The sequence below is a fragment of the Taudactylus pleione genome, unplaced genomic scaffold (assembly GCF_031769625.1).
Source record: "Taudactylus pleione unplaced genomic scaffold, aTauple2 ptg000085l, whole genome shotgun sequence".
NCBI lineage: Eukaryota > Metazoa > Chordata > Amphibia > Anura > Myobatrachidae > Taudactylus > Taudactylus pleione.
Window position 1 is genome coordinate 781955 of NW_028284487.1, and position 15495 is coordinate 797449.

A 15495-nucleotide genomic window follows, 5' to 3' on the forward strand; every position below is an offset into this window, starting at 1 on the left:
TATGTATGCCACTGACGTGGCGTTGTCGGATTGTATCCGAACCGGAAGTCTTCGTAACAGAGGTGCAGCCTGTATCAAAGCTCTGTAGACTGCCCGCAGTTCGAGAACATTGATTGGTAAATGGGATTCCTGCTGCGACCAAAGCCCCTGGAAGTGATTGTCCAGAACCACAGCTCCCCATCCGAGGAGGCTGGCGTCCGTGGTGACCAAGGTCCAATTCCAAATTCCAAAGCGCCGACCCGCTAACAGATGCTCCGTCCGAAGCCACCAGAGCAAGGATATGCGGGTCGGGGGAGACAGACGCACCAGCCGATGAATCTGTAGGAGGGACCCGGACCATTGAGACAGAAGATCCAGTTGAAAAATTCTGGAGTGAAATTTGCCGAATTGGATGGCCTCGAAGGAAGCCACCATTTTTCCCAGGAGACGGATGCAAAGATACACAGACACTTTCCTGGGTCTGAGCACCAAACGAACCAGCTCCTGTATGGCTATGGCCTTGTCCCTTGGCAGGAATATACGAAGCAGAACAGTGTCTAGAATCATTCCTAGGAACTGAAGTCTTTGCGACGGTATCAACTGAGACTTCTGGAAGTTCACAATCCATCCGTGTTGAGTGAGAATCTGATGTGTAAGGGACACTTGGTGTAAAAGGACTTCTGCCGTCGGAGCCTTGATGAGTAAATCGTCCAGGTACGGAACTATCGTCACCCCCTGAGAGCGCAAGTGAGACACCATGACGGCCATCACTTTGGTGAATACCCTGGGAGCTGACGAGAGACCAAACGGCAGGGCCTGAAACTGGTAATGAGCTTCCTTGATGGCAAATCTGAGGAAAGCCTGGTGAGGAACCCAAATCGGGACATGCAGATAGGCGTCCTTGATGTCTATCGACACCAGAAACTCTCCTGCCTCTAGTCCCGCAATGACAGAATGAAGAGACTCCATTTTGAACCTGTGAAATGAAAGATACTGGGTCAAGGATTTCAGATTCAGAATGGGTCTGACTGACCCATCCGGTTTCAGAACCACAAAAAGGTTGAGTAAAACCTTTGTTGTCTTTGTGCAGTGGGAACCGCCACAAGAACCTCGGCCAGCAAAAGTTTTTTGATCGCTTGACGCAAAATTAGTTGCCTCAAGGGATCGACGGGAAAACCTGTTGTAAAATAACGCACAGGAGGAGTGAAGGCGAACTCGATCTTGTATCCCTGAGATACCAGATTCCGAACCCAAGTGTCTGGAGAAGTCCGTCTCCAAACGTCCGAGAAACGCTGGAGACGAGCCCCCACCTTCGGATTTCCGAGATGGGATGGGAGCCCGTCATGCCACAGGCTTGTCTGCTGGCTTGGGATATGGACGGCGGGCATTAGTCGCTTGACGTCCTCTAGCACGGCCTCCTCGCCCCGCTGAAGACGAACCTCGCGGTCGTCCCTGAAATCTTACAGATGCTCGAAAGGAACGAAAGGAAGGTCCCCTAAACAATCGACGCGGAGGAGGTGCTGATGAAGGTAGAAAAGTACTCTTACCTCCAGTGGCCAGCGAGATCCACTTGTCTAATTCTGGACCAAATAAAATATCACCTGTGAAAGGCAAAGCTTCAACCGCTCTTTTTGACTCAGCATCCGCTTGCCAGGCATGAAGCCAAAGTGCCCGGTGAGCAGAGACCGTCGAAGCAGAAATCCTAGCACCTACCTGGCCGATATCTCTGGAGGCGTCCCCTTAAGTATACTGCAGATTCCTGAATATGTTCTGCCAAGGTGATCAGATCTGCCCGCGGAGTGTTGGATTTAAGACCCTCAGTCAATTGTTCCGCCCATTTTTCCACAGCCTTGTTGACCCAAGAGCCTACCAAGGCCGGCCGGAGAAGTGCACCTGCAGCCGTATAAATGGATTTCAAAGTGGTTTCTAATCGCTCTGAGGTTTCTTTTAATGTAGTAGCTCCTGGAACAGGTAACGTGGTCTTCTTTGACAACCGAGAAACCGAAGAATCCACAGGTGGCGGGGTCTCCCACCTCTTTCTATTTTCCGCTGGAAACGGGTAAAGAGAAAAAACGCTTAGGAATCTGGAATTTACGGTCCAGATTCTGCCAGGCTGCCGTCATCTGTTCGTCCAACTGGAGAGAAACAGGGAATGTGACAGCAATCTTTTGTGACTTGGCAAATAAGGAGTCTTCTAACAATTCTGGAGCTTCCAGGCCAGAAATCTTAAGATCTTCCCTCACCGCTAGGATGAGTGCATCAATGCCTTGCATTGCCTCAGGTTCTTGTGAGTAAGTCTCTACGTCTGATTCGTCCAGTATCTCCCCTTCCTCCTCCTGGGACGAGTGATCAGCTGCAGAATCCTCATCTGACTGGAGAACCGCAGGAAGAGCCCTCTTCTTAGATGGGCGACTTACCGTAGCCTCGGGAGCTTTAGACGCAGAACCCATAACCTGAGCAAGGCTATTCACCGAGCGGGCTAAATTCTGAGCCCACGCTGGTTCTGGTGCTAGAAAAGGGTGAGATGTGCTAGGTAGATCTCTGGCGGCCTCCCGTTCCCTACGGGCAGCGGCTAATTCAGAAGAAAGATCCTCCATGACCCCTGCCAAACTATTTATGAAGGAGGGAGTGACAGACTGAGTGTTAGCAGTCTCTGCTTCACACCCATCGCACAGGGAAGACCCTTCGGAGCGAGCATGGGTACATTTTTTCTTGCACTTAGTGCAGGCAAACAGTTTTTGTGAAGCAGCTTTGTCTGTTCTGGAAGTCATCATTTACTCACAGACAGACACCACATACAACTCAGTAATGCAGAAAGAGTATAAAGAGGAGCAGAATTTCAATAATAATGCTACTCAAGTATAAGGAGCAGACAGAGCAATATAGGGAGGAGCAGTATGTCAATAATAATGCTACTAAATTAGAATAGATAGGATAGTCAAAGCTACCCTACTGTAAGATTACAGACCCTTGCAGCTGAAGCTGTCAGTCTCCTTCCAGGGAGCCCCCGTTATCAGTACACGGTCTGGCTATACTGAGGCACCACTCCCTTGTGTAGAGCGCGCCAAACTAGTAGAGAAGGAGGAAGAGGAGGAGGGACACTCACTATGCAAGCTCCTCCCCCCTATCTATAATGGCCGCCGCTATTATATACGCGCGACTAACCTCCTTTACAGACCCAGCGGCTGTGAAAGCAGTCACAGTCGCGCCACATACTAAACGTGCGGGGGCCAGAGATATGACCGCCCCAAGCAGTACTGATGTACGCGCCGGTGCCTTCACACAAGCACCGGCACGGAGAGGTAGGACCGCCGCACTGTGCAGAGCGCGCCTCTACCTAAAAACCAGCGCCAGTGTTTTTCCTCAAACACCAGCGTGACACTAACAGCCGTGCGCTGTTAAAAGCCCAGCAAATTATTTATACCTCTCCTGCTAGCCAGGAGGAGAGGTGTGCATACTCACAGCTGCTGCGGCCAGAGCGCTGGGCAGTGAGGGGAGAGCGGGGACCCGGACACAAGCCGGTGTCAACTGTGGCGGGCCCCGCTGAGTCTGATGACTCCTTTAACTGCAGAAGAGCAGCCTCCCCTCTATAGGGTGACCGGACACAGGCTGTAGTAGCCGTGTGGTACCCTCTCTGGCGGCTCCCGCACTGCAAGCAGACTATCACAGCCAACAGTCTGCCTGTCCTCTTGCTTGAATTCTTTCTTTTTTCTTTATATAAATTAATATAAAGGGCTGGAGACAGCCCCTGTGCACCGGCTCTACTCGGGCACATTCTAAAAACTGGGGCTGATGAGGCATAGAGGGGGAGGAGCCAGTCACACTTGTAGATTTTTAAAGTGCCAGGCTCAACTCAACCCACCGTCTATACTCCACTTTCATGAAGCTCCAGTGTCCCCTAGTGGAAGAAGGAGAAAAATAACGTCATGTTTTTCTGGCATAATAGTAGATAAAATTGGATCCATTCTTATAATGTGCCAGTGTTTATTCAAAATTTTATATACCTCCTGACTAGAAGAACTAAATTCAGTGATGAACGAACATTTAGTATTCTCTGTATCCTTCTTCACTACACTTGTATTATTTTTATAACTAATTAGATTTTTTCTTTCTAAAGTCTGGCTCTTTCAATGGCAGCATTAATTAAAGCAGCAGGATAGCCCTTTTCTAAAAATCTCTGCCTGTAAACTTCAGCAAGTTCATTAAATTTAACAAGGGAACTGCAATTACATCTCAACCTTACTAGCTGTGAAAAAGGTACATTTTTCTTCCATCTATTATGATGGCAGCTACGATAGTCTAAATAACTATTGCAGTCTACCTTCTTAAAAATGTGTGTGTCTGTAACACATTATTACCCTGAGCACATGTTTCAATGGTTAAAACCAAGTCTAAAAATTCAATTTCTTTATTATTAAAATTCGATGTAAAACTAAGATTAAAATCATTAATATTCAAACACCTTACAAAATCATCAAAGCTATCTTTATCACCCCTCCAAATCACTAAGATATCATCGATATAGCGTTTAAATAAAATATTATCATGATAGGGGTTATATGTCAATATATGTTGTTTTTCCCACTCTCCCATGTATAAATTCGCCAGACTGGGTGCGCAGATCGTCCCCATCGCACAACCGCAAGTCTGGAGATAAAACTCATCTAGAAAGGTAAAATAATTGTGTTTGAGTGCAAATTCAAGACAATATCTTATAAAAGTAAGTTTAGTTAAAGTCATCATGGGATCCAGCTTTAACACATTAAAAATGTTGGTCAAGCATTTCTCATGGGGGATAGAAGTATATAATGATGCCACGTCAATTGTCCCCCAACAATAATAGTCTTTCCAATTAAACGTATCTAATATTTGCAGGACATGTGTTGAATCTTTGATATAGGTATCTAATTGGACTACATATGGTTTTAAAAAAATATCCACGTATTCTGAAATTCTGGCACTCAAGGAATTTATCCCAGACACAATCGGGCGACCCGGCGGTACGTCCCGATTCTTGTGTACCTTGGGTAAATAATATCTATTTGCTATACGCGGATATATATTAAACAAATAATCATATTCATCCTTAGTTAAAACTTGTGAATTTAACCCATGGTCCACCAAAACTTTTAATTAATTTAAAAACTCTTTTGTAGGCTCATACATTGATATGTTTTCACAATTAGTAAAGAAGGATTTTGAGCAATTATGCAGCACTACTGTTAATCAGAGGAAGAATTTAACAGCAGCAGAAAATCTTTCTTTGAAAAAATTGGTAGACAATAAAAACTTGGTTATTAAAAAGGCCGATAAGGGAGGGGGTACAGTCATTCTAGACCGGGCTGATTATGAGAAAGAGATGTTTAGACTTTTAGCAGATGATAAATCCTACATAAACTTAAAGGGGATCCTACAAAAGAGTGCCAGAAAAACCTGACGTTATTTTTAGGAGAGCTCGCACTCGGAAATCTTTTTTATCCCCTAGTTTGCTTCCTATGATTGTTGATAGGGGAACAAATGCATCTGGATCCTTCATGAAAACTGAGGGATTTTTCACCTGTGGTAACTGCAAAGTATGTCCTCATGGTTTGAATAGACAAAAAATTTTCAGGAGCAATGCAGGAAAAGAATTTAAGGTCAAACATTTCATTACTTGTAACACCACTTTTGTAATCTATTTATTAATATGTGGGTGTGGAAAATTTTATGTGGGTAAAACAAAGTTTTAAAAATTAGGATATTAGAACATCTTAGAAATATAAAAAATGGTGTAGAAAACCATAGTGTACCCAGGCATTTTAAAAAATGCCAAAGTAATAATCCAACAGCGTTGAAATTTATGGGACTGGAACATATTCGACCAGATATGAAGGGTGGTAATAGGGAAAACATATTAGCCAAAAGAGAATCCTTTTGGATTATCACCTTAAATACTTTGCACTCCAATGGAGTAAATGAGGGGTATGATATTACCCCGTTTTTAAGGGAATGAATTGTTTTACCTTTGTCCACTTGTTTATAATGGGACTGATTATTCCTTATTTTATGTAGTTTCTTTGGTTTATATATCGGTGTATGCAGTTTTAACATGTTTTTATTTTATTTTTTTTTATCTTTCAGATACATTGATTTTAGTATCCTGTTATTATTAGATAGCATATTTATATGTTTTAATCATATATTTTGTAATGATGCAAATATGTTCATACATGTGCTGTAGTAGTTTGTTACTTTTTAAATTAACACTGTTACAATCTGTGACAAGCAGTTAATTAATTTGTATAAGAAGATAACAAGAGATATGGTAAGAACTTACCTTTGTTATCTCTGTTTCTACGAAGTCCATAGGGTCCACAGGGTTGACCTTGGGGTATAGCTGGATCTGGATCCACGGGCACCACGCAGTTAAAGCTTTGCTGCTCCCAGGATGCACTTGGGTCCGTCCTCCTCTATACCCCGCCCCGGCCACAGGCACCTCAGTTGGTAAGCAGCTAAGGCCGGAGGAGGAGACTAAACAGAGAGAAGGAAGACTGGAACACACAAGAAACCATACTCACAGAAATGGGAGACGGAAAACCGGTGACCAGCCACACAGCCCATTTGAAGCCAGGTGCGTCAGGGCGGGCGCCCTGTGGACCCTATGGACTTCGTAGAAACAGAGATAACAAAGGTAAGTTCTTACCATATCTCTTGTTTTCTACTTCAGGGTCCATAGGGGGTCCACAGGGTTGACCTTGGGGATGTCCCAAAGCAGTTCAACTAAGGGCGGGGACGCTCCTGTGCTGAAAGGAGTACCCGGCGCCCAAAGGATGCATCCTGAGAGGCGAAGGTGTCAAACGCATAAAACCTCAAAAACGTCTGAATTGAAGACCAAGTAGCCGCCTTACACAGCTGAACAGCGGAGGCGCCACGTCTAGCAGCCCAAGAGGGACCCACAGAACGAGTGGAATGAGCCTTAACAGAGGCTGGCACAGGTAAACCCTCCTGCGCATAAGCCTCACAAATAACTGAACGAAGCCAACGGGCTATCGTTTGCTTGTTGGCAGGCCAACCCCTCTTGTGAAAACCAAAGAGGACAAACAAAGAATCCGACTTCCTAACCGAAGCAGTCCGGTCCACATAGATTCTAAGTGCCCGGACCACATCCAAGGAAGCCTCACCAGCCGAAAGATCAGGTGACTGAAAAGCTGGCACAACAAGTTCCTGATTAATGTGGAACTTTGAAACCACTTTGGGCAAAAACTCAGGACGCGTGCGGAGCACTGCCCTGTCCTGGTGAAAAATCAGAAAAGGAGGGCGACAGGAAAGCGCCCCCAATTCTGAAACCCTCCTGGCCGAAGCAATTGCCAGGAGAAAAATGGTCTTAAACGTCAGCCACTTGAGCTCCACCGACTCAAGCGGCTCAAAAGGAGGACCCTGCAAGACCCTCAGTACCACCGTCAAGTCCCACGGAGCCACCGGAGGCACGAAGGGAGGCTGGATCCTGAGAACACCTTGGAAAAAGGTGTGAACGTCTGGCAGTGTAGCAATCCGTCGCTGAAACCACACGGACAAAGCAGACACATGAACCTTCAGAGAGGCCAGGCGTAAGCCGATGTCCAAACCCGATTGAAGAAATTCCAAGATTCTGGAAACCCGGAACACCTGCGGATCATAGTTTCTGGATTCACACCATTGAAAATAAGTGCGCCACACCCTGTGGTAAATCCGCGCGGAGGCAGGCTTGCGTGCCCTAAGCATGGTACCAATCACTGAACTGGAGAAACCCCTAGACCTCAAGACGGCTGTCTCAAGAGCCACGCCGTCAAAGACAGCCGACCCAGATCCGGGTAAAGGCAGGGCCCCTGAGACAACAGGTCCCGACGCTGAGGAAGAAGGTACGGAGCGTCGATGGAGAGGCACCTCAGATCGGAGTACCAAGGACGTCTGGGCCACGCCGGAGCCACCAGCACGAGCGTGCCGCCGTCCTGCTTGAATTTACGCAGAACCCGAGGAAGTAAGGATATCGGAGGAAACAGATACGCCAGGTGAAACGTCCATTTCACCGACAGAGCGTCTACCAGACAGGCGCCTGCGTCTCTTGTCCTTGACCCGTAAACGGGCAACTTGTGATTGTGACGGGAGGCCATCAAGTCCAGCTCCGGCAGCCCCCACCTGTCCACGAGTAGCTGAAACACCTCTGGGTGAAGCGACCATTCCCCGGGATGCACATCGTGACGGCTGAGGAAGTCCGCCTCCAAATTGAGGACTCCGGGAATGAAGACTGCCGAGATCGCTGGAACATGACACTCCGCCCAAGCAAGAATGCGAGACACCTCCGACATTGCTGCCCGACTGCGAGTTCCCCCTTGGTGGTTGATGTACGCCACCGTGGTGGCGTTGTCGGACTGCACCTGAACCGCCCTTCCGTGAAGAGCGGGGCCGGACGACTGCAGGGCCCTGTACACAGCCCGCAGTTCCAGGATGTTGATGGGGAGAAGTGCTTCTTCCGCGGACCAACGACCTTGAAGCGATAATGAGCCGGTCACTGCCCCCCAACCCCGAAGACTGGCATCCGTCGTGAGCAGGACCCAGTCCGGGATCCAAAAGGGGCGCCCCTCGACCAGATGCACCGTCTGAAGCCACCAAGCCAAAGACTGCCGAACCTCCGCGGACAACACCAGCATCTGAGAGCGGATCCGGTGAGGTAACCCGTTCCATTCCGATAGAATCAGCCCCTGCAGGGGCCGGGAATGGAACTGGGCAAATTCCACCATGTCGAATGTCGACACCATGGACCCCAGAACTCTCATAGCTGAATGGACCGACAGGCGGCAACTGCTCAGGCAACTGTGTATCCGCAGCTGCAGGGAGGAGACCTTCTCTGGAGTCAGGAAAATCCGCTGCTGACGAGAATCCAGCAGGGCTCCCAAATGAACCATCCGCTGTGATGGAATCAGGGAGGACTTCTTCCAGTTTATCAACCACCCGTGTGCTTGAAGACAAGCAATGGTCAGGTGGAGATGTCGAAGAAGCACCTCCGGGGAGCTCGCCAGCAGCAGAAGATCGTCCAGGTACGGCAACAGACGTAGACCCTGACCCCGAAGGTGGGCAGCCATAACCGCCATCACCTTGGTGAACACCCTCGGAGCCGTGGAAAGGCCAAAAGGCAACGCCCGAAATTGGTAGTGATGTTTCAGGATAGCAAACCTCAGATACCGCTGATGTGCCGGTGCTATGGGCACATGGAGATATGCGTCCTGGATATCGAGGGAGACCATATAATCCCCGGGTTCCATCGCCAGAATGATGGAACGTAACGTTTCCATCCTGAACCTGGGAACTCTGAGGTATCTGTTCAGAGACTTCAAATTCAGGATAGGGCGATGAGAACCATTGGGTTTCTGTACCAGAAACAGAGTAGAATAGTACCCCGTCCCACGCTGAGACTGCGGAACGGGAACAATGACCCCTGCTTGTAGCAAGGATTCTATAGCTACCTGAATCTGACCAGCTTTGGTCTTGTCCAGAGAAGGACTCGTACAGAAAAACTGGTGGGGCGGCCTGAACCGAAAAGACAGGGCGTACCCCTGAGAGACTACTTCTCGAACCAAGGCATCCGTGGTGGTATTGTGCCAACACTGGGCGAATTGGAGAAGTCGGCCTCCCACTCTGGGGTCCCCCAGAGAGAGGCCCGTCCCATCAGGCAGCAGGCTTATCCTCCTGCTTGGAAGAAGGGCGCCGAGCACTCCATGCCTGCTTCTTGGGCTTGGGTGCGGCCTTGGTCGCCGAATGTCTCGGGAAGGACTGGCCCTTGGCCTTACCCTGAACCCGAAAGGACCGAAAGGCAGAGCTCCTCACCTTAGCCGGCGCAGAGGCCGAAGGGAGAAAAGCCGACTTGGACTTAGCCAAAGTATCCACTATTCTGTCCAAATCCGGACCAAATAGTAAATCACCATTAAAAGGCAAAGCCTCCAGACCCTTTTTTGAATCTGCATCAGCCCTCCAGGACCTCAGCCACAGGGAGCGCCGAGCAGATACCGCTGCAGCCGACACCCTAGAAGTGAGCAGGCTGGCATCCAAAGACGCTTCCCCAATATAGGAAGCTGCATCCCGCATCTGTCCCACTAACGCTCTCTGGATATCCGGAGCCTCATCAGGAAAGGTATCCTCCAAGGCATTGGCCCATGCCTCAATGGCTTTAGCCACCCAGGAGATAGCCATGGACGGGCGAGCCACCGCCCCGGAAAGAGAATAAATGGACTTTAAACAAGTCTCCACCTTCCTGTCCGTGGGATCCTTCAAAGAAGAGATAGACGGCAATGGCAACGTCGCGCTTTTGATCAAGCGGGTAACGTGGGAATCCACCGCCGGCGGAGTTTCCCATTTCCTGCAATGAGCTTCAGGAAAAGGATAGTTCGCCGCCAACCTTTTCTGTGGATGGAACCTCTTACTAGGTAATTGCCAGGCCGCCGCCATATGATCCGATAATTGATCAGACAGGGGGAACACAGTTGAGGTCACCTTGGCCTTTTTAAAATTAGGAAACTTCGACCTAGGAGCCGGCGCATCATCCTCAACATGTAGGATAGCCCGCACCGCCCTAACTAAGGCTGGAACATTAATGGAGGACAGCTTCCACCTCCTGCCCCATGACATCAGAGTCAGAGTCCTCATGGATTTCTCCATCATCTGAGGACACTTCCGAGTCCGACAACTGCGCAGCTAGTGAACTCACAACCGGACGTTTAGACACCCTTGGTGGCACATCCCCTTGCAACATAGACTGAAACGCCGAGGATGAAGCCGCCAGACTCTGTACGGAGCTGGATAGAACATCCACCCAAGGCGGAGGAGCCGTCGGAGCAACACTCTGCAAAGGCACTACAGACTGACACGTCCCTGGGGAAGACTGCACATACACAGGCAGTCCCGAGTAAGGACCCACAGTCTGGGCCCCGGGGGAAGACCGCAACATTTGTGGAACCCTCGGGGAATGGGAGATGGTGGGCTGCGGTAACGCCCTAGAAGGGACCGCTGATGGGACCGATAACCGGTCCGCAATAGACGCCAGCACCTGTGAAAACATCGCCCAAGGAGGGTCCTGTGATACAGGGGGGTTGGAGGGGCCCGGTACCAGCTGGCACCGCCCGCACAGACCATCCTGAGATAAGTCCTCCCCATCAACTCCAGCAGCACAGCGTCTGCAGGAAAATAACACAGGAGCCACAGAGCGCTCAGTCTCCTCATCCGACATGATACCGTAAATACACAAGAAATAGGTATCACCAGAGGAATTACGGTTTTAACACCCACGCACTCACCAGTATGCGAAACAACAGCCCAGATATGGTACTGTGTAGCACACAACAGTATGTGACTGACCCCACAAATACGTGTTTTATATATGTGAGGGTCTCAGAAAAACGCCCTTCCCCCACACACCTGCCGGGCCGTAGGAGAAGGAAAGGGATAGGTATAAGCTGACAGTAAAGGAGAATAAGTCACAGACAGGCAGCACTAGCAATAGTCACATACAATGCAGAAAAGTTATACTCACTGCACCTTCCGCTACAATCAACCGCCCAGATTCAGTGTCTGGGAGGGCTATAGCGCTGTGTACACTGTCCTTTAGCAGGGGAGAGGTACACAGGGGGACCGGTCCACTTGATACCGCCTGGGAGTCTGCGATGTGCCAGTAAAGATGGCCGCCGGAGACCTCAGAGGAGGAGTGGCCGTAAGATAAGAGCAGCTCAGCGACGCCAGACTCCTAGTTGAAAGGCGCGCTGAGCTGAGGGGAGGAGCCGCTAGACAGGGAAGGCTGCCTCCCCTGGCTAGCAATTAACCCCCGGGTTGCCGGTCCCGCTACCAGCCTGATACCCTGGTGGTCTAGCGGACACGCGGGGTATTCCTCAATTGAGGGGGAGCCCGCCGCCGCCGCTAGCGCCTCCGGTCTGTCCCCAGAGACCGGAGGCTCCTGACTGCATTAAAGTATCCGCGGGCCGCCGCACGCGGCGACCCGCGGCTTACCTGATCCCCGTCGCGTCCGGCAGCAGTCAAGGGAGTCCCCAGAGCCCGGCTAGTACAGGCTCTGGGGTCCCGCCGCGATCCCCAGAGCTGTACTGGCGTCGCGGCGCCAGCGGGGAGAAGGAGCGGCAGCGTGGACGTCCTAAAGGACAGTCTGATGCTGCCGCTCTAAAAGTGTAAAAAAAAAAAGAAGAAAAAAATAAAAAATTTCTCTTTTAAAATAAAGCTTAGGGGCTGCTTCTGCAGCCCCACTGCGACAGGGTGACCCGACTCCGGCCGGGCACCAACTAAAACTGAGGTGCCTGTGGCCGGGGCGGGGTATAGAGGAGGACGGACCCAAGTGCATCCTGGGAGCAGCAAAGCTTTAACTGCGTGGTGCCCGTGGATCCAGATCCAGCTATACCCCAAGGTCAACCCTGTGGACCCCCTATAGACCCTGAAGTAGAAACACCTGCTTAATGGGAACAAGAACTGCTATTTAAACCCTCTTCTGAACAACGCCAGACAGCCTCCTGACGAAGTCCAAGGACGAAACATGTTGGGGCTTAGCCTGGCGTGACCCTCTGTTACTGCTTGACTGGCTGGAATAGATCCTGGAGACGTTCGGGTGAAACACCAACCTTATTGTTATTTCACTGTTTATGCTTGCGGTGGTTTTAGATCGCCTACTTTGGTACGCACGCTGACCTGGAGTCTTTGTTTTTTATGTAATAAAACTTTTGTCTATATTTGATGCACGATGTGGCGCCCCCTTTTTGTGCTCTAATATTTCAGATTTCTACCCCTTCGGATCTGGGTCTGTGTGAGGGGAAGACGCCGGCTGATTGCTGTTGCTGCTGGCCTGTGCACTATTAAGATTTCAATTGAAACCAAAAAGACACAGTCCAGTGTGTCTCTGTGAAATCACTTCAGGACTGTGGTATCCTGTCCTATGTCATTGACTATTTTGTACTAGCGCACTGACTTTTTTTTCTATATATATATATATTATACACACACACACACACACGTCCAATACAAACAAGCTGCGGCACTCGGAGATATATGAAAAAGTATTTTTAGTACAAATTACATTTCGTACACATACCATGTGTGTGCGTGTGAAATGTAATTTATACTAAAAATACTTTTTCATATATCTCCGAGTGCCGCGGCTTGTTGGTATTGGACATGTGGATGGCATTTTTCCTGAAGGCACCGGAGTAGGTATACATATTGAGGAACAGAGTGCCGGTCAGTGTTTGGCATATATATATATATATATATATATATATATATATATATATATATATATATCACATACATACATATACATACACACACATACTAGCTATTGTAGCAGTTTTATTTTATAATCTAATCAGACTAGTCTGCATAGACTTCTTAAGTAGTTTTAATTATTGTATATTGTTACTTTTTATGCATATTATATAAAGAACTATTTCTAACTTTACATCTGGTGTCTTGATCTTGATTTTTGCCATGTCCAGTCAATTATTTATTAGCGCAACACCTATACCTTTTGTTTGTTTTTGTGATTGCCTTGGTAATCTCTTTGGGGTTTTACGCAGACCCTTTGGTGTATATTTTTTTTAATTATTATTATTATTCATTAGCGCCAAGCTGGGATTTTTTTGCTGTTTTATCAGCAATAAAGGACCTGGATTCTTCCCAGATCGCTCCTCAAATGACCAATCAAGCACAATAAACGAACACAGGGACCCACTAGAAACAGGCTTTACATCATCTAAGGCCATACCGATGTGTGATCTGGGTCTCTTCTGCTTCTGTATAATATATAAATCCTTTGTGAGAAACTTACCAATCTGGACTCACCAGGAGCAGGGAAATCGCTTCCTCGGTTGTGAGAAAGGAAAGAGGAATCAGAGGGAAGTAGGAGTCACATATATACCTTCTGTGATGTGGGGTTCTTTTTCTTGTCTCTACACAACTGATTAAGTAGTTAACTCATATGTCATGGAGTTGGGAAGGAAAATCTGTATTACTAATGTTGGCTCAATGGCCCTATTTGTACATTTATCCTAATCACCCAGATCTGTTCTTGTAAGTTTAAGTGCATCCCTGAAACAACATTGGAGCCAGAACTTTCTATTGAAAGCTAAAATGCAAAATATAATTAGGGGCTGTAGTTAATGGATGAAATATAACATTTCATGCAGTAAATATCTAGCAAACTCATGTCAGGTGACCCCTTTACCTTCACACGTTCATTCGTAATCCTAAATGCTGCTCGTCCATCTTCAGCCAAGATGTTTCCCAGGTCCCCGACATGCTGAACAAGAAAGGAGGAATGTATTACTGAATGGAAATTACAATGTGCAATAAAATGGTATTGCTATTAAGCTAGCCTGGAATTGTCCACCTCTTTCTTTCATAATATATTGTGTCACTCCTGGCCCACCACCCAGGGTCTCTCTAGCCCCCTCCCCTGTGTCTCTCCAGCCCCCCTCCCCCACCTTTCTCATCTTATTTAAACAAAAACACAGGATGAATCATTTATTGTAATATATAATGTCCTCACTGGCTTGAGAGTATACATGGATTGGCTGCTTGGGACCAGCCTTCCAGGACCTCACATCTTAGACAATTGCTGCAGACAAGAGTTTGGTGGAAGGACAAGCTGCATGATATTATGAGGGATGTGCTGTTATTGTTTGATGTTCTGGATGTCAGTCAGATCGCCCTAACCTGAATGGTATATGATATAAAGAGTATCTTCTCTGTGTGCACACAAACACATTTAGGGGGGAAATCCAATTACGAACGGGAAATTTATTAAAACAAAATAAATAAATAACCATGGCGCAGGGGTTTTACCCGCAGCTGCAGGGTTTTGCTATTCAATTAGGGAACTGAAAATTTGACGTGGCGATTTCTACATCAATCAGTCTTTTTTCTCGCACCTCCAGAGCAAGTCTGATTTTTCCTAAAATCATTAATTTTAGGAAGAATCAGCGGAACCCCGGCGGCAATTGGAAGTCTCCAATCAGCTTAATTAGTCCTTAATTACTCACCTTCTGAAGCGGTGTCTTCATCCTCCAGCATCGGGAGCCGGTTCTTCTGCAGCAGGGTATGAGAGTGTGTGTGTATGTTTTTGAGCGTTTGTAAGTGTATGAGTGAATGTGTGTGTATGTGTGACGTCCCCCCTCCCTGTAGCCAGAACCGGGAGAACTACATCTCCCAGCAACCCTTGTGCCTCCCAGCAGCCCCCTCCCCAGTGACAAGATGGAGGGGAGGCCACCGGATGAGGCTTGGAAAGGTATCTTTTGTTTTTTTTATAATTTTTTTTTTTACAATCCGCAGGGTTTTCGGAGCTGAAAACCCTACTACCCCTTTGTTTTAATTGGATACCGTGGGTATCGGAAGCGCGCATGCAAGCAGTAATCAAAAATTGGACACGAGGGGCGCAAGTTTTTTTTTTTTTTTTTTTACCTCACGCCCAGTTGAAGTCATATTAGCCTAATGAAAACAAAAATTTTCATGAGAAGA

General features: G+C 48.0%; 1 protein-coding gene across 2 annotated transcripts in view; it reads right to left on the reverse strand.

Annotated features, from left to right (window-relative positions):
- The window catches only part of CCS (copper chaperone for superoxide dismutase), a 91377-nt gene that overhangs the window by 18511 nt on the left and 57371 nt on the right, over window positions 1-15495 (reverse strand). For both annotated transcript variants that reach the window (XM_088468405.1, XM_088468407.1), the window contains exon 6: window positions 14204-14278. In XM_088468405.1, coding sequence (XP_088324531.1) covers window positions 14204-14278 — 75 coding nt within the window. The remainder of the gene's footprint in view (window positions 1-14203; window positions 14279-15495) is intronic.